At 36.0% G+C, this 19,277-nt stretch overlaps 2 protein-coding genes across 2 annotated transcripts; both read left to right on the top strand.

Annotated features, from left to right (window-relative positions):
* The first annotated feature begins 9,650 nt into the window (after positions 1-9,650).
* LOC131657325 (21 kDa protein-like) lies at positions 9,651-10,423 on the top strand. Its single transcript, XM_058926736.1, has one exon. It carries the CDS (start codon positions 9,658-9,660, stop codon positions 10,276-10,278), a length of 621 nt encoding a protein of 206 aa, XP_058782719.1. The 5' UTR covers positions 9,651-9,657; the 3' UTR covers positions 10,279-10,423.
* A 4,776-nt stretch (positions 10,424-15,199) lies between these two features.
* On the top strand, positions 15,200-15,979 carry LOC131593468 (21 kDa protein-like). The gene has a single exon (XM_058865968.1). The coding sequence runs from the start codon at positions 15,275-15,277 to the stop codon at positions 15,839-15,841; it is 567 nt and encodes a 188-aa protein (XP_058721951.1). The 5' UTR covers positions 15,200-15,274; the 3' UTR covers positions 15,842-15,979.
* Positions 15,980-19,277: the final 3,298 nt, after the last annotated feature.

Genomic DNA, 19,277 nt, shown 5'->3' with positions numbered 1-19,277 from the left:
GCCTTTCAGATACCTTGGCATCCCACTTACCTGCAAAAGGCTATCTGAAGCTCACTATCTGCCTCTTATAGAGAAGATTACCCAAAGATTTCAACATTGGAGTACTAGGTTCTTAAGCATTGCTGGCCGTATACAGCTGGTGCAGAGTGTCAGCTTTGCTATAGCAAATTATTGGCTCCAATGTTTGCCTTTACCCAAATTTTTGATTCAAAAAATTCAAACTGCCTGCAGAATTTTTGTGGGACTGGGGGTACAGCTCCAAACAGGAAGAGCCCTGTTGCATGGAAGACAGTTTGTAAGCCTCGAGCAAAGGGTGGATGCAATGTGATTGACATTGAAGGGTGGAATAAAATCACTATGATGAAACTGCTTTGGGATCTGAATATGAAATCAGATTGTCTTTGGGTCCGTTGGATACATGCTTATTATATCAAAAATCAAGAGCTGAGCCACATGGATGTGCCTAATACTGCTTCCTGGATATTCAAGAACATTCTTAGTGCTAGAGAGCACATTGCAGGTATGCAGGAGCATTGGGACAAAAGCATGGTGGTAAACAAATTCCAGATGAGCAAGATGTATCACGGGTTGTATCAACATGAGCCAAATGTTGCGTGGCACTCTATTCTGATGAGGAATCTAGCTAGGCCTCGAGCTGTGTTCTTCCTCTGGCTTGCCTGCCACCAGAAATTGGCTACTAAGTCGAGACTCAAGAAGTTTGGAATAGAACTGGATCCGACTTGTTGCTTCTGTCACGAAGAGGAAACACAGGAGCACCTCTTGTTCTGTTGTGAACCTATGTTTGCTATCTGGCAGGATATTCTTCTTTGGCTGGGGGTGACCCGTACTCCTATGCACTGGCAGGTCGAAATTGATTGGATCTTGAGATATTGTAATGGCAAGGGCAAAAAATGTGGGCTCATGAAGATGGCTGCAGCTGAAACCATTTATTTTTGCTGGAAGTATAGAAATGACTCTTGTTTTGGGGAGACATATGATAGAAATATAGTTGTAGATAACATCAAAAATATAGTTATACATAGAGGTTGGCAAAGTAGGAAGTATAGAGATAGTGTGGCCCAATTATTGTTGTAAGTATTAGTTGATAGGTTGGATCCCTTGTGATCACCGTGCTTTGTAACGCTTTTTTGAATTAATCCAATATATTTTATTGATTCAAAAAAAAATGTGTATAGTATATTTCTTCTACAATCAACCTTTATTATTATTTGCTAACTAGTGTGATACCTGTGCGTTCGCACGGGTACTCGTTATGGCACGGTTATTTTGTTTAATATTGTATTATTTTACAGAAAAAATTTTATGTAATTATTTTTATGATGCATTTCGTTTAGAAAAGTTACATAATAATAAAATTAAAAATGAAATTGATAAAGAATAGAATATATATATATATATATATATATATATATATATATATATATATATATATATATTGTAGTAGCAAAATTATAACCGTTCGCACGAATACTCATTATGGCACGCTTATTTTGTCATTATTATGATGCATTTCGTTCAATATTTTGATCAGAAACTTCATGTTTGCGTTAATATTCATTATTTTGATCAGTAACTCCTGTTAGACGCTGGCCTTAGGATCTAGAGGGGGGGGTGAATAGATCGTTCACAGTTTTACGGATTTAAATGACTTTTCAGCGGAAGTGATTCTGAATCGACTCGCGTCTATTCCGAACCACTATCGAAACGATTATATATGTGTTTAAAAACCAGTCAAAGACTTGAAGTAAATGATAAGAGTATATGTTGCAGAATCAAAGCGTTTCTCTTATTGAAAATCAGATTAACTTTTTGTATGATGGACAATGTTTGCAATGCAGTAAGAGTGATAGAAACAAATATACAAACACTTGGTGATAATGATCAAATTGAAGGTAATTCAATGTGTGGTGGATTGTGATGTTTATGTAAGTTCTTAATTCACAATCTTAACACTCGAATCGTTGATCAATTTGCTATTATAACCAAATGTGAACAGAATGTAAATGAAAAAGTAAAAGCGACAAGAACACGATATTTGTTTAGGCAGTTCGTCGATCGTCCTCGCTACGACTACGTCTGCCCCCAATTCCAAATTGAAATTGGGTAATCTTTCATTAATGTTGAAAGTAGTATATACAAAGAAGATAACAAAGCGATAAACGATAAACCAATTATGTCGATCCTTTGAATCTTCTTCCCCCTTAATCTTGACCAAGATCAAGGTTATCCAAGAGCTTCACTTTGATTCCCTTCTGCAGTGTCTTGATTCCTTGAACTCCCCGTTCCTCAATCGTTACACTCAGCCGAATCCTCAATGAACGCCTCTTGATAAAAACCCCCAAGAACCACCCGTCGTGGAGGACAAAACCCGCAGATTTTATTCACCAACAAACCCCACAAACCTTCACCCACTAGGAATCTTCAATTCCGTTCCATGGACGCTATCGAACTCATCACTAACCCGCAACGCAAGAATGATTATGTGTAATTGTGTTGGAGATGATGAAGAACGAAGATGAGAAGCATTTGTGTATCTTTCAGTCGTTGGTGTTGTTGAATAATTAACATGGAATGATATATATAGTTGCTGGTATGTTGGAGCAGATAAAACACATAATTTGGGAAGTTTTCAGCAATTAGGTTGACCTACTTTGGTGCTTAGGTCGACCTAACAGAAGCAGAGTTGAAGTTGTCCCAGTTAGGTTGACCTGTTAGGTTGGCCTAAAATCTGTTAGGTTGACCTGCTGAAGGTTTAGGTCGACCTAAAGTCAGTTAGGTTGACCTGTTGAAGGTTTAGGTCGACCTAAATGCAGTTGTTTCCAGTTAGGTCGACCTGTTGAAGGTTTAGGTCGACCTAAAGTCAGTTGAAATGCATTTTTGTGACTTTTCTTCAGTTTAGGTCGACCTAGGAGTGTGGGTAGGTCGACCTAACAGTGACATCTGTAAATCCCTTCAGTTTAGGTCGACCTAGGAGTGTGGGTAGTGTGGGTAGGTCGACCTAACAGTGACCTTGTCAGTTTTGCTGAGTTTGCTCTAGTTTTGAGTCGACCTAGGGCTTTGCTTGGTCGACCTAACAGATGCAATACCATTTTCTGAGTGATTTGAGCTTCATAATCTTCCATTGTCTTGAGTCATTCATTTATGCTTTTGTATTTGGTTGCTTGTGATGTTTGCCATGAATCAAAAACTCATTTGTGAGTGTATGCTTGTTCTTACAAACTCCCCCTTTTTGATGATGGCAAACATTTGATTAAATGACGAAAGCTCCCCCGGTCTTGTATGCGTAAGCTCCCCCGTACTAAGCTCCCCCGTACTAAGCTCCCCCGTACTCTCAACTCATCTCCCCCTTTGTCAACATCAAAAAGAAAGAAACCAGGAGAATAGTAGAAGAGAATAACAAAATAATCTAAACAAAACAATGTCTTACATAACACAATAGTAAAGAAATAGAGCATAATATCCAAACATATTTAAAGGTACAAACCAAGCTTAAGTTCAAGTAATAAAAGACATAACAACATGACAGAAATGAGATGCAATGCAATGAAATGAACTAATGCAATACTCGCTAACGTTTGCCCAAACATGTTAGATGTATGCTTATTCTACTATTTTTATGTCCAAACATGATATGTTATGAGTAATGATGAACAACATATACATGTAAATGAGATAGGTGGAGAAGCATATAAGAAGTCACTATAAACATGTTAATTGATAGCATATTATAGCATCAATGATATTTTTGGAAGTGAACAACAAACATGTTACCACTTTCTCAATTGTAGGTATCTCGTCATCATTTCGTATAATGAAGTATATTCCTCTAGTCAATGTGGAATGATGCTTGATTTGATGATGAACTACCTTCATACTGAGAGAGATGTTAGCTTGAGCATAATCAATATATATATATATAAAGTAAAGGAATAAAATTAAGGAAACAAACGCATTTAGCTCAAAATTAGAGATATCTAATATCCCTAATTCCCTATGAATGTTGAAGAACTGCTCCGTTGCAAGAGGTTTGGTGAAGATGTCAGCTAGTTGCTTCTTGCTCTTCAGGTTTATGGCACTTGTGTTGTCGCACATGATAGGTATACGATCAAGCTTAATACCAAAGTCAAGAAGTTGTTGCTTGAGCCATAATATCTGCGCACAGCAGCTTCCGACAGCTACATATTTTGCCTCAGTAGTAGATAATGCAACCGATACTTGTTTCTTGCTATGCCAACTTATCAATGAATTTGAGAATAGATGACATGTTCCACTGGTGCTCTTTCTATCGGATTTGCAGCCAGCAAAATCTGAGTCAGAGAATCCTACCAAATAACACTCATTTCCCTTCGGATACCATAGGCCATATGTAGGAGTTCCACGTAGATGTCGCAGAATTCTTTTGACAACTTTTAAGTGAGATTCATTTGGACAAGATTGATATCTTTCTCATCTTTGTCTAGGTTAGTATTTGTTGCCATAGGTGTGTCAATCTCTTTTGCTTCACTCATTCCAAATCTTTTGAGCAGCTCCGTACAGTATTTAGTTTGATTCACAAACGTTCCATGACTGAGTTGCTTGATTTGTAGGCCAAGGAAGAAATTTAGCTCACCCATGAGACTCATCTCAAATTCACTCTGCATAAGCTTAGAAAAATCTTTGACAAGTTTTGCATTAGTCGACCTAAATATAATGTCATCTACATAAATTTGGACTAAGAGAATATCTTTATCTTTTCTTTTAATAAAGAGAGTAGTGTCAACTTTACCCCTAGAGTACCCTTGACTAAGGAGAAATTTGCTCAAACGTTCGTACCAAGCCCGAGGGGCTTGTTTAAGACCGTATAGAGCACGTTTCAGCTTATAGACATGAGTTGGATACATGTAATTCTCAAAGCCGGGTGGCTGAGCAACATAGACTTCTTCATTTATATAGCCATTTAGAAAGGCACTTTTAACATCCATTTGGAATAGTTTGAAGTCTTTAGAACAAGCATAAGCAAGTAAGAGACGAATAGCTTCGAGACGTGCTACAGGAGCGTATGTCTCTTCATAATCAATACCTTCCTCTTGATTATAACCTTGGGCAACTAATCTAGCTTTGTTTCTAGTAATAACGCCGTTTTCATCAAGTTTGTTACGAAAAACCCATCTAGTGCCTATTACTTGATGATCTCCCGGATGAGGGACTAAGTCCCAAACATCATTCCGTTTAAATTGGTTTAATTCTTCTTGCATGGCCATTAGCCAATGCTCATCAAGTAACGCATCCTTAGCGTTTTTCGGCTCAACTTGTGAAACAAAAGCAAAATGATGACAGAAGTTACTTATCTTTGAGCGTGTTGTAACGCCCCTTGAGATGTCTCCTATTATATTGTCAATTGGATGGTCTTTCACATTTGTCCAGGCCTTGGGAAGTTCTTCATTGTTTGAGATGCTTTCTTTTTCATTTTCATTGTGAGACTCATCTTTCTCTCTCTCAGCATCTTTCTTTACAATACTTTCATTCTCGTCTTCCTTATTCTTGACAATGTCTTCAGTGGACGGACCTGCACCATTAAATGAAAGACCTTTCTCGACATATTTTGCATAAGATTCATCAAAAGACACGTGTACTGACTCTTCTACTATAAGTAATCTCTTATTATATATCCGATATGCTTTGCTAGATTGTGAGTAACCAAGGAATATGCCCTCATCAGCTTTAGCATGTAGATGTTGTTTACTCTTAAGCCCTTAAACATAATGTCTCTTTTCTTAGTATGTTCTATTGTGCAGCCAGAATTTGTAAACATTACTTTAAAATCTTTGTCACACAATTAACTTATACTTAAAAGATTATGTTTAAGACCTTCTACTAGCAGCACATCAGTTATAGTAGTGGTAGAAGGGTTACCTACACTTCCTTTACCAAGTATGGCTCCCCGATTGTTATCTCCATAGGTGACATACCCCTTTTTCTTTGCTTGAAACTCAACGAAAAGAGATAGGTCTCCAGTCATGTGTCTTGAACATCCGCTATCAAGGAACCACAACCTTTCGGCAATGTCAAGACACTTTTCCTGCAAGATTAATTTAAAGAGGGAGGTCCCCAATTTTCATTGGGTCCTTGGTAGTGAGTACACAATTTGTTGCACTTAGGCAACCATTGAAATACTCCTTTAGGAACTAAAATTCTCCTAAATTTGCATTTTTCAATGGTATGTCCCTTTTTGCAACAATAATGACAGGTAATATGATGAGAATATGGAGTTTTGCTAGTTGATACTTTTGGTACAAAAGTGTATTTACTATATAAAGGAGTATACGATCTTTTGCCTTTGTCGGAATATTTTGCTCCATTTTTCTTTAGATATTTGTTGTATCTTCGCACAAACAGTCCCATTTCCTCATCATCGGAGTCTTCGTCATCACTTGTGTCACTATCCTTTGGCTCTCGTTTTGAGGTCTTGGAGCTCGAAGCTTTTAGAGCTATTGACTTCTTCTCTACCTCTTTCTCCATGTTCTTTTCTTTCTTTGTCCTTTTCTCATGCATGTCAAGGCATTTAAGGTGTTGTTCATGTTCCTCTAGTTTACCAAATAGAGTTGTGATGTCTAAAGTGTTTAGATCATTTGCTTCCTTTATTGCTGTAACTTTGGGTTGCCATTCCCTGTTCAAACATCTTAAGATTTTGTTAGTAGCAACTGCATTGGAAACAGGTCTATCAAGAAAATTTAAACGATTTTTCAAGTGAACGAATCTCTTCTGCATGTTTTTGATGGATTCACCATCTTCCATGTGGAAGAGTTCGAATTCTTGAGTTAGCGTATTGATTCTAGCTAGTTTGACATCATCCGTTCCCTCGTGGGCAACTTGCAATGTGTCCCACATAGCTTTAGCGGATCTACAATGGGAAACGCGATAGTATTCATCAACTCCTAGAGCTGAGATTAGAATGTTTCTCGCTTTCCAATCGTATGCATATCTCTTTTCATCTTCAACATCCCAAGTATTTTCTGGTTTTGGAACAACTGCACCAGCTGCATTTGTCATGGTGATCTGAAAGGGACCATTGACAATAGCTGTCCAGATGTTCCTATCAATTGCATTGATGTGGACACACATACAATCCTTCCAATAGCCATAGTTTTCACCGTTGAAAACTGGAGCTCTATTATGAGCCCCTTTAGGTCCGAAAGCCATCTTTCCAATAAGTGTTTCACGTAGCACGGAATAAACCAGAGCTCTGATACCACTTGTTAGACGCTGGCCTTAGGATCTAGAGGGGGGGTGAATAGATCGTTCACAGTTTTACGGATTTAAATGACTTTTCAGCGGAAGTGATTCTGAATCGACTCGCGTCTATTCCGAACCACTATCGAAACGATTATATATGTGTTTAAAAACCAGTCAAAGACTTGAAGTAAATGATAAGAGTATATGTTGCAGAATCAAAGCGTTTCTCTTATTGAAAATCAGATTAACTTTTTGTATGATGGACAATGTTTGCAATGCAGTAAGAGTGATAGAAACAAATATACAAACACTTGGTGATAATGATCAAATTGAAGGTAATTCAATGTGTGGTGGATTGTGATGTTTATGTAAGTTCTTAATTCACAATCTTAACACTCGAATCGTTGATCAATTTGCTATTATAACCAAATATGAACAGAATGTAAATGAAAAAGTAAAAGCGACAAGAACACGATATTTGTTTAGGCAGTTCGTCGATCGTCCTCGCTACGACTACGTCTGCCCCCAATTCCAAATTGAAATTGGGTAATCTTTCATTAATGTTGAAAGTAGTATATACAAAGAAGATAACAAAGCGATAAACGATAAACCAATTATGTCGATCCTTTGAATCTTCTTCCCCCTTAATCTTGACCAAGATCAAGGTTATCCAAGAGCCTCACTTTGATTACCTTCTGCAGTGTCTTGATTCCTTGAACTCCCCGTTCCTCAATCGTTACACTCAGCCGAATCCTCAATGAACGCCTCTTGATAAAAACCCCCAAGAACCACCCGTCGTGGAGGACAAAACCCGCAGATTTTATTCACCAACAAACCCCACAAACCTTCACCCACTAGGAATCTTCAATTCCGTTCCATGGACGTTATCGAACTCATCACTAACCCGCAACGCAAGAATGATTATATGTAATTGTGTTGGAGATGATGAAGAACGAAGATGAGAAGCATTTGTGTATCTTTCAGTCGTTGGTGTTGTTGAATAATTAACATGGAATGATATATATAGTTGCTGGTATGTTGGAGCAGATAAAACACATAATTTGGGAAGTTTTCAGCAATTAGGTTGACCTACTTTGGTGCTTAGGTCGACCTAACAGAAGCAGAGTTGAAGTTGTCCCAGTTAGGTTGACCTGTTAGGTTGGCCTAAAATCTGTTAGGTTGACCTGCTGAAGGTTTAGGTCGACCTAAAGTCAGTTAGGTTGACCTGTTGAAGGTTTAGGTCGACCTAAATGCAGTTGTTTCCAGTTAGGTCGACCTGTTGAAGGTTTAGGTCGACCTAAAGTCAGTTGAAATGCATTTTTGTGACTTTTCTTCAGTTTAGGTCGACCTAGGAGTGTGGGTAGGTCGACCTAACAGTGACATCTGTAAATCCCTTCAGTTTAGGTCGACCTAGGAGTGTGGGTAGTGTGGGTAGGTCGACCTAACAGTGACCTTGTCAGTTTTGCTGAGTTTGCTCTAGTTTTGAGTCGACCTAGGGCTTTGCTTGGCCGACCTAACAGATGCAATACCATTTTCTGAGTGATTTGAGCTTCATAATCTTCCATTGTCTTGAGTCATTCATTTATGCTTTTGTATTTGGTTGCTTGTGATGTTTGCCATGAATCAAAAACTCATTTGTGAGTGTATGCTTGTTCTTACAACTCCGTGTTCTCGTTAATATTTATTATTTTGATCAATAACTTCGTGTTACCATTAATATTCATTATTTTGATCAATAATTTCGTGTTTCCGTTAATATTCCAAATTTATTCCCGTTAATACTCAAAAAATTCATCAGTAATGTAATGTTTCTGTTAATATTCAAAATTTGATCAGTAACTTCGTGTTACCGTTAGTATTCAGTATTTTGTCGATAACTCCGTATTTCCGTTAATATTCATCATTTTGATCAGTAACTTCGTGTTCCCGTTAATATTCATCATTTTGATCAGTAACTTCGTGTTCCCGTTAATATTCAAAATTTGTTCTCGTTAATATTCAAAATGTTGATCAGTAACTTAATGTTTCCGTTAATATTCAAAATTTTGATCAGTAACTTCGTGCTCCCATTAATATTCAATATTTTAATCAATAACTTTGTCCTGCCGTTAATATTCAATATTTTGATCAGTAACTCCATGTCCCCGTTAATATTCAATATTTTGATCAATAAACTTCATTTTTTTTGTTAATATTTAATATTTTGATCAATAGCTTCATGTTCCCATTAATATTCAATATTTTCATCAGTAACTTTATGTTCTTGTTAATATCCAATACATTGTTCAGCAACTTTATGTTCTCGTTAATATTCAATATTTATAATATGTATTAGTTAAGGCTAAAGTAAATTCCTCACTCTTGACTTGTAAGTCATAACTCCAAGTCCCATCTATATCACTATATAATATGTATAGCCATATTATGATTCTCACAAATCACAACCAAATATCAACCTTCAAAACCAACATGGCGAAGTTTACCCTTCTTTTCCTTCTCCTTGCTCTACTCTCAATGGCAACATCAACACCAACAAACTTCATCAAATCCTCATGTAGCACAACACCATATCCAACACTTTGTGTTGAATCTCTTTCTGTCTATGCAACAACAATCCAACAAGATCCACACCAATTAGTCCTAACAGCATTATCACTTAGCCTCAACAAAACTCAATCCACAAAAGGCTTTGTTACTATGTGCAACACCTTCAAAAATCTAAAACCAATAGAATATGCTGCTCTTCATGATTGTTCTGAAGAAATTAGTGATAGTGTTGATAGGCTTAGCCGTTCATTGAATGAGCTTAAACTTTGCAAGATCAATGGTCAAGATTTCAATTGGCATATAAGCAATGTTGAGACATGGGTTAGCTCAGCTTTAACTGATGAAAGCACTTGTGGTAATGGATTTGGTGGAAAAGCACTTGATGGAAGAATCAAAGCCTCTATTAGATCAAGAATGGTTCATGTTGCTCAAGTTACTAGTAATGCTCTTTCACTTATTGATCAATATGCTGCTAATCACATGGAAGAAATTAATTAAACACTAATAATCAAATGTTTTGCTATTAAGGTTGTTGAAAATACTTTAATGTGGTTGGTTACTTTTCTGTTTTTTGTTTTATGTGATGTGTGTAATGTGTACCTACAACTATATATAGTGTGAAATAAAGTTACTATTTTTATGATTTTCTTGTTTGCAACTTTCTAGCAATAACTCATCTTAATTTTTCTAGAACTTGGGATGTAATGTTCATGACCTAACATTTTTTTTATAGAAATTAGGTATGGCTACATAATTGGTAGGTTGAGGTTTTGTTTTCTTTATTCATATTTATCCATTGATGGATTCATAATTTATAATTATACTACTCCAATAAAACTTATGTACTATGTTTCGTGTTAAATTAAAAATGATGGTGCATTGTTAATGTGCACACTAGTTGTGATCTTAGAGCTAAGATTAAGTTATTGGAAAATGTGTCCTATAAAATTAAAGGGTAGAACCTTTAGCAAAACTTAGTTAGAGATATGCCAAATTTTCATGAGTTCTTAGTTTGTAAGTAGGCAATTTACTTGTTTCACCTTAATGACTTCATTATGTAGATTAAATATGATTTTGGTCTCTAAAAATTGGGTGGACACTTGAATTGATACGAGGGTGAAATAAATGGTGGGTGTTCATGGTAAATGAGGTGATTGGTTTCGTAGAGAAATGATTTTTAAGGTTGATTTTGAGAAGACTTATAACTCAATGGATTCGGGTTTTAGGATTTTATTTTGAGAAGGCTTATAACTCAATGGAAGACTTATAACTCAATGGATTGGGGTTTTGGGATTTTATTTTGAGAAGGCTTATAACTCAATGGAAGACTTATAACTCAATGGATTGGGGTTTTGGGATTTTATTTTGAGAAGGCTTATAACTCAATGGATTGGGGTTTTGGAATTTTATGTTTGGTAGGTTTTGATTTTTCTTAGAAGTAGATAGTTTGGATTCATCCTTGTGTTTTATTTGGGAGTACGTTTTTGCATTAGCAAACGGAAGTAAATTTTACAATTATCGTATCTATAAAGACCGGTAATTTTAAAGATCATTCAACAGCTTTTAAAATTTTAAGTTGAGAAAAGGGTTGTATATTGGTTGTTAAGCGTTAAAATAAATGATAGAAAGTAAAATGGATATTTTGGTGTTAATAGTAAGAAGTTTTGTTAGGGTAAATTTCGTCATTATGTAGCTATCATGCACGTCCATAGGTCAGTAATATATTCCTCTACTCGACTAATAATATTACCACATGCTACCCTCATTTGTATCTCCTTTAGGTCTCTACGGCGTGAGATTAGTGTATGACCTAATAGTCGATATCTCAAACTATTAACCAACACAGAGCATTAAGTCCCAACATTCGTAATGTAGGGAGAATCCACACCGACCCTACTATAGTACGTATGTATTTAAAACCTAACCCTATGTTTAGGAATTAGTAATGACAAGCACCTTTCAATTTCGAGTCACGCCATGAAAACATGTTCTAGGTTGCAAAGTTAAAACAAGCATTAAGATTAAAGAGTCATCAATATTACATAAGTAGAATTACATAGAACATTGTGACATATTTAGTTCATGAATATAATGACTACATCTAACCCCAACAAAGATATTTTAGCTACGCTTACTCATGGTTAGCGTAACAGCGGGTAACTCTAGAATGCCGACCTTTGAAGTGTGATCTTCCTTGTCACTTGAGCAGTGTTTCTGCCTTCAGACCTCCTTTCTTATTTTCCTAGTGTAGACCATTCATCAACCTTGATGAAAAGCTCAACATCACGTTCGATAGCCCGATCATAGTAGATGAGAACTACGGTCGTTCGTCCAAGAAATACTCTCGCAGGTGGAGAGATGAACCAGACCGCAGGACCCATGGTCAATACGATAAGTACACTGCTATGAATTCCTCGCGAGAGAAGATTTACCAAGAATGTCCAACATTGAGTACCAAAAGGGAGAAGTTAGAAACCCTTTCCCCATCAGGGAGTCGTCTAGAATGGGTAAGACAGAATACTGCCACTTCTACAGGGGTCACGACTATAACATCGGAGATTGCATCTAGTTGAAAATGTTATCAAGGGATTGATAAAAAGAGGTTATTTGTCTGAATACGTCAAGAGAAGAGTCACCCAAGAAAAAAAATCTCCCTCAAATTAGTGGATGTCGTGACCAACAGAGAGTGGACAAACGGCGAAGGTAAGGGAGCATGCAAAGGAAAACGCCAGCATATTGCTGCTATCATTGTAGAGAGGGACGCCTAAGTAGAAGATAAAGTAGCCCGAGAAGAAACCAAAGATTTATCCTTCCTTGCCACACCCCTCACAATAAGAGTTACCTGGTCAACTACAGAGTCAGGGAGAATGAGGAAACTTAAAGCATCATTTACCCTGGTAAGAGAAGTAAAAGCTTTATGTAAACTTTGCAGGTATGTATCTCGTTGGAGTGTCAAGCTATGAATACTCTCTTATAGTCGTTGTTTATCCTTGAAATGTTGGTCAGACAGGTAAACATCCCAACGGAAGGCCCCACCAATATCCAGAACAGTAGAAATGTGTCAGGTATAGTACGCAAGAGTAGAAAATTTCTCCTAAAGAGCCTACACGGTCAGGTTGTCCATATAAGAACAATCCTCTTTTGAAGCAGATGCATAATGTTATTTTGGAGTATGGGGACCCAACCTTGACAACAGTGAAGAAAATGGAGGACTTACCTCGTGCGGTGATCGTCAGTGATCATTCGAAACACCTTGGTAGGCCTCAAGGAGGAAGGAATGTTGAACGACCGCAAAATGTTTGAACGACCTCCAGCGGCCTGAGTTGGCCAAATTCTCTGTCTTTGTAGCTAGAGCGTTTCTTCATCCTTCATTGTATCGGTAAATAATGATTACCAATGTAAGCACGTTAAAAATAGTCAAATTGACAACATAAAGCAACGAACACCCGAAACTCAACAAAAATGGCATTCCTCTCCTTTTTAGTGCGAGCATCCATTAGAACATGGGTGCCGATAAGTCGTTTCAAGCACTTCCGTGAAGCTTTTTTCCGAGGAGTAACACCCTCAGGATAGCCCAACTCTTTGAGGAAACCTACCCATCGTTTCTTTAGATAAATATCCTCCTACAACAGGTCATCCTCCTTATAGACTCACGACTCTTTCCCCATCAGGAAAATACCTTTGTTCTAGTACATGGGAAACATGCTAGTACACCTGCCTCCCACTCTGGCCCCTATGGTGCACATTGTCACATAAGCTTCTTGCTGGAGAGGGACCACCAGGAAAAATCGATTTTCGAAGATCATTATGAGAAAACCTACAAAAAGACATTTGAAGCATGGGGTGCATGAAAGGCACGAATTCCCAAAACAGTAACGCCTTTCTTTGATTTTTCATTTAAACTAAATGAACGACTGACACGGACGAGGCGAACACGACAAACCTTTGACTATCATACATAGACAAGATTTGAGGGAAACTATTTCGAACTCATAAGAATAACCCTCACCCGACCATCCGAAAGAAGCGATGATTTGTCCAAATAAACCGTCGCACATGGGAACTACCCTATGGCAGAATAAAATAGATCCATGGCCAATATTATACATCTAGTGGCTCCGCAAATCACACGACTAGAGAATAGCAGGTTGCTACAACCGTTTCGTTATATAAAGAGCATGCACACTAAGTTCAAGTATACTATTTCAAATTCAGATTTCATTCGCTCTTCTCTTTTACATACTGACTTGAACGTTGGACTACTAACCTTACCGGTTAGTCCCTCTTCCACTGCATCTAAGACGCAAGTCCACTATTATCTCTCATAACTATTGATTCTCCAATTAAATCTAATTCCATAACGAAACAAGACATATACATGATAGAAAATTGATTATATGTACTTGAGTGACATTATATATGGTCCATTTAAATCTCAACCGTACATTAAAAAATAGAGAGGTTAAAGAAAGCAAAATAAACAACCTATTGGTTAAGATTAAAACCAGAGAGGAATCCAATTAAAATCCACCTGAGGGAATCCATTTCCCATACATGATTGCCTTACAATACATAAATAAAGAAGAGAGAAAAAAAAATGTTAAAGATAATTCTTCAAGCTTCTCTCCACCTTTTATCAACCTCTCTCAATCTCTCTCTCAATGAGTAGACATCTGAAAGAATCTGATCCTAATCCGTTAGTGGACACAAATATTTTGACACATGAAACGAGTGCACAGAACCCACAATCAATACTTCAACATCACACACAACATCAGGGAACAATACTACATGTCACTGCATGATTTGTAAGCAATAAAAGCATTCCAAAATTTTCTTCCACAAGTCCAATAATTTTCCTAGGTGGACCCTAACATCACAAACACTTTAATTAAAATAAACCAATTGCATTATTGCTGATTTTTTTTCCATCACAAGAAGATACTAGTATGTCGACAACTTAGTCTTTTAATACCACAAAACTTATTATTATTTGTTTGCCGACTTACAATGTTTCTACTAAAAGTACATCAACAAAAACAAATCCTATGAATAGAACAAACCACAACCTCTATGTCCCGTAAAAGTTTTCACGATTTCGGTCGATACATATGTTACAACGTTGATTGCGGTTGTCGTGATGTAAATTAATCACAATTTATTCTTTAATATAAAAAATAATGATAAAAATGTCGATATTGGTATCTGTCAAAACCGTTATGTCACAGTCATTTTCATGGTCACGAACTGTTTGTCACGATTTCAGTCGGTACAAGTGCCGCAATATAAAAAATAACGATAAAGATGTCAATATCAATATCTGTCAAAACTGTATTGTCGCAGCAAATTAACATCTATTTTCACAGTCGCGAACTGTTTGCGCCTAACTACATCACTCTATATAATATCTAGATCCTAATTCTCATTCTCACAAATCACAACCAACCACAAAACAAAAACTTGTTTTTCTCTCTCTCTCTCTACCAAACCAAACATGGCAACCAAGTTTTTCCTTCTTGTCCTTCTAATATCTCTTCTCTCTATAGCAACATCATCAACACCAACAAACTTCATCAAATCCTCATGTAGCACAACACAATACCCTACACTTTGTGTTGAATCTCTCTCTATCTATGCATCAAAAATCCAACAAGACCCTCACCAATTAGTCCAAACAGCTCTATCCCTTAGTCTCAACAGAACTCAAACCACAAAAGCCTTTGTAAGAAAGTGCAAGTACTTCAAGAATCTGAAACCAAGAGTGTATGGTGCAATTCATGATTGTGTTGAAGTGATGAGTGATGGTGTTGATAGGCTAAGCAGTTCATTGGAAGAGCTCAAACTTTGCAAGATCAACGGTCAGGATTTCAATTGGCATATAAGTAATGTTGAGACATGGGTTAGCTCAGCTTTGACTGATGGAAGCACTTGTAGTGATGGGTTTGGTGGAAAAGCACTTGATGGAAGAATCAAAAACTCTATTAGATCTAGAATTGTTGATGTTGCTCAAGTTACTAGTAATGCTCTTGCACTTATTAATCAATATGCTGCTAATCACTAAGGGAAAATTGAAAGTTTTGCTTTTTGAGGTTGTTGAGAAACACTTTGATGTGTGTGGTTTGTTTTATTTGTTTTGTTTGTTTTATGTGATGTGTAATGTGTAATTAACTTATGTGAAATATTTAAAGATTTTATATCATTTCCTTGTTTGCAATATTATTTTTATTATTCATCTTAAGATAAAAGAATGACTAACTAAGAGTTCTAAATTGAATGGAAAAATTAATGTTGGAACATTTTAGTATAATAAGTCACAAGATTCACCTATACTTTAAGGTTTTAGGCCAAGATGTGATGTCTAATTTATTTTATATAATGATCAAATTCGATCATGGTTTTTTGAATCAAAAGTTTTAATGATCAAGGTGTTTTCCACTAAATTTTGTGTTTTCCACTAAATTTTGTGTTCAGTCAAAGGTAAATTCTACCAAAACATTTGGTATTGAAAGCTTTTTTTTTTTTTACTAAGGTGTTTAATTGGTGTGTCATTTTGTGAGAAAATAACGGAAGCACAAGTAGATATAGATGAAAAAATTGTAGGAAATTGTAATAAGAATAGATGAACTCAAACTTAAAAGAGAATTCTTGGTAAATTAATTGTGAGTAAGAATTTTATATTAGATGGAAAAAGAGGATATTGAATATTTTATAATAAATAAGAGGACTCATAAATTTAATATCTTAATTTTTTTTTATTAATTAAGATGTAAACTCGTTCCTCCTCGAAACATGCCTCTAGAATATCATCATCATTTTCACTTGTGCTGGAAAGGATGATATGTCACCGAAAGGAGGCTACCCTTTCCTCACAAATGTATAGAGTCCCAAAGCCTGCAATGCTCGTGTATTTCCTATGAATGAATGGGAAGAAGGAGAGACAATATCACTCACATAACTACTATTGCTCTTATAAATTCTAAGTATGCATATTTCTATGAGTATGTAGTCAATTAAACCATATGTTTGTTCATCATTCCTCATAAAACACATATACATTTTGGACCATTCTCAAATGTTCAAAGTCTCTATCACCCTACCAATCCCTCCTGAAAAGGATGACGTGTCGTTGAATGGAGGTTAACATTTCCTCACTAATGTATATGGCCCCGAAGTCTGCAACACTCGCATATTTAACATCGGTAGCCGCCATTAGCTGTTTGGAGTTTCCCATGAAAGAATAGGAAGAAAGATAGTCATTATCACTCGCATAACTACTAGTGCTATTGTAACTCCCAAATACGCCTTTTTCTAAGAGCCTATAGTCAATTGAACCACCTTTCCGTTCAACATTCCTTTTAAAACACAAATACATTTTGGACCATTCTTTAATGTTCGAAGGCTATATCACCCTATCACTCTCATCTAAATCCCTAATGATTTTCATTAAAGAGGAAAAAATGAGAGGAAGAATAAAAACGTGTACATGTGAATAAAAGATTGCAAGTTAAACTTGGTGAAGCAGGGAGACAAGTTTGCTCTAAGATTGATGAAAGTTTAGACGTAGGCTTTAAAGGAAAGAATATGTGAAAAAAGGAAAGTACTAGTGTACCGATATAATTACATTGGACTTTATACTAAAACAAGGTTATCAAGCCAAAATGAAAAAGGGTCTAGATGAGGCGATACAAATCTCACTAGGGACAGGAGAATGCCATAAGCCTCCCTATGGAATATCAGGTTAGTACTAGTGTAACACTTAGATCGCCTGTGACTTATTGTAAGATGCCTAGATTGGGATTGGGATATCTAGTATAGTTTCACGATCCACCTGCCCAAGGAACGTGGGTGATGGTGTGATCACCAACACTAATGTAATAGACGAATCAATCAAGAAGGAGAACCACATCTCTCATGATTATAGTAGAAGAACGATTCCCACGCATCCCACATTCCAATAGGAAGTTAGAAAATAACCACTCTCGGGTCTATGGATCTAGGCTCAAGGTATCTCTATAAATACCTCAACTATAAGGTTGAGAAGGAAATCACTTCATTCACCTAAAATTTATAAATATAGAGCTTTTCATCACTTTGTGTGTGCCAGCTCTAACACCACCAACAATCCTAAATATCATATACAATCCTTCAAATACAAGGCTATCCTTGTACATTTTTAGTAAGTACAAGCTTCTAAAATAAGAACATAGAATTTGATTCTATATAAATTCTCTAAACTTATTTACAATTAGTAAAGAAGTAAGTCACTTGTTAAAAAATAAACTCGGAAAAATCAATTTATTCCTCTAAAAAGTGCTAAATTACCGCAATTATATTATTTTTACTAATTATGTGCTCAAATGTGTATTTTGTAAGAAAAGAGAGGTCTCAAAAGTAATATGGGTCTAAACGCATTTCAAGCCCAATTGATTCCAAGGAGCTAAAAAATCTCACTCTCTAATCAAGTAGACCTTATGGTTAATAGATTAGGATTCATTTAAAATTTAAATTCAACTTAAACTCAAATTCTATCAAGAAAAAATATTTTTTTAGATATTGTATCCAACTTAAACTCATGGATATTTAAAAATTTATTTAAATATTTTATGCTATCATCGACTTCGATTCGATGAAGGAGTCATAATATTTGAAGTATGTAAAACTCAAATTACTATTACTATTCATATTTTAAAGAAACTTTATGAGTTACTTTTTAATTTTTGGATTAAATAAGTTTTTGGTCTCTATAAATATTATAATTTTACTTTTAGTCCCTCTTAAATTTTGACAACGATTTTAGCTGATTTTGACAACGGTTCTTTTATAATAACCGTTACCTAAAAATAGAAAGGGATTGAAAATAAAAACTATAATATTTATATAAACCAGAAACTTATTTAACCCTTAGTTTTTTTACTCTCTCTCTCTCAATATTCCATCTTATGTTGGTAAAATCTTCTCATTTCTAGTCAATTTCTATAATCATGTCTTATCACCTAATTATCAATGTCGTGTCCCATGTGCTATTTCCAAGAAAATCAAACTAAGAAAATATTGAGACCAACTAGGACCTTTTAAATAAAAATCAAATAAATAACTTGACTTGACTTGTTGAATGGTAGGAGAACTATAACCCACTACCGTATTATTTGGGCTTGAACTCTTGGAATAGAACTAGTGTTTTTATTATTTCTTGCCCATCTTAGGTGCAAAAGCATTAGTGGCCAAACAAACGTCATTTAATAGCCTCTGCCATTTAGTCCAGATTATACTATTGCCTTTATATTCCTTATTTAGGTCCTTTTGAGAAAAAAAAATCCAAATAATCATATTAAAAAAAAATTTACCCCAAAAACTAAGTTTTCGGAAAAATTACCTGTATGATCAAGTTTGAGAGGTGGTCTACACGTAGTAGCCACCTCTGGTGGCACCAACACACAAACTCTAACACATATGCGCCACCTGGAGTGGCGCCATAGTGCAAATTCCAACATACAAGC

The sequence above is a fragment of the Vicia villosa genome, linkage group LG3, assembly GCF_029867415.1.
Source record: "Vicia villosa cultivar HV-30 ecotype Madison, WI linkage group LG3, Vvil1.0, whole genome shotgun sequence".
Lineage (NCBI taxonomy): Eukaryota > Viridiplantae > Streptophyta > Magnoliopsida > Fabales > Fabaceae > Vicia > Vicia villosa.
This window is presented reverse-complemented; position numbering and strand designations above follow the sequence as displayed.

Excerpts from the sequence above, each read along its gene's own strand:
- LOC131593468 (XM_058865968.1), top strand. The coding sequence starts at position 15,275 with ATGGCAACCAAGTTTTTCCTTCTTGTCCTTCTAATATCTCTTCTCTCT.
- LOC131657325 (XM_058926736.1), top strand. The coding sequence starts at position 9,658 with ATGATTCTCACAAATCACAACCAAATATCAACCTTCAAAACCAACATG.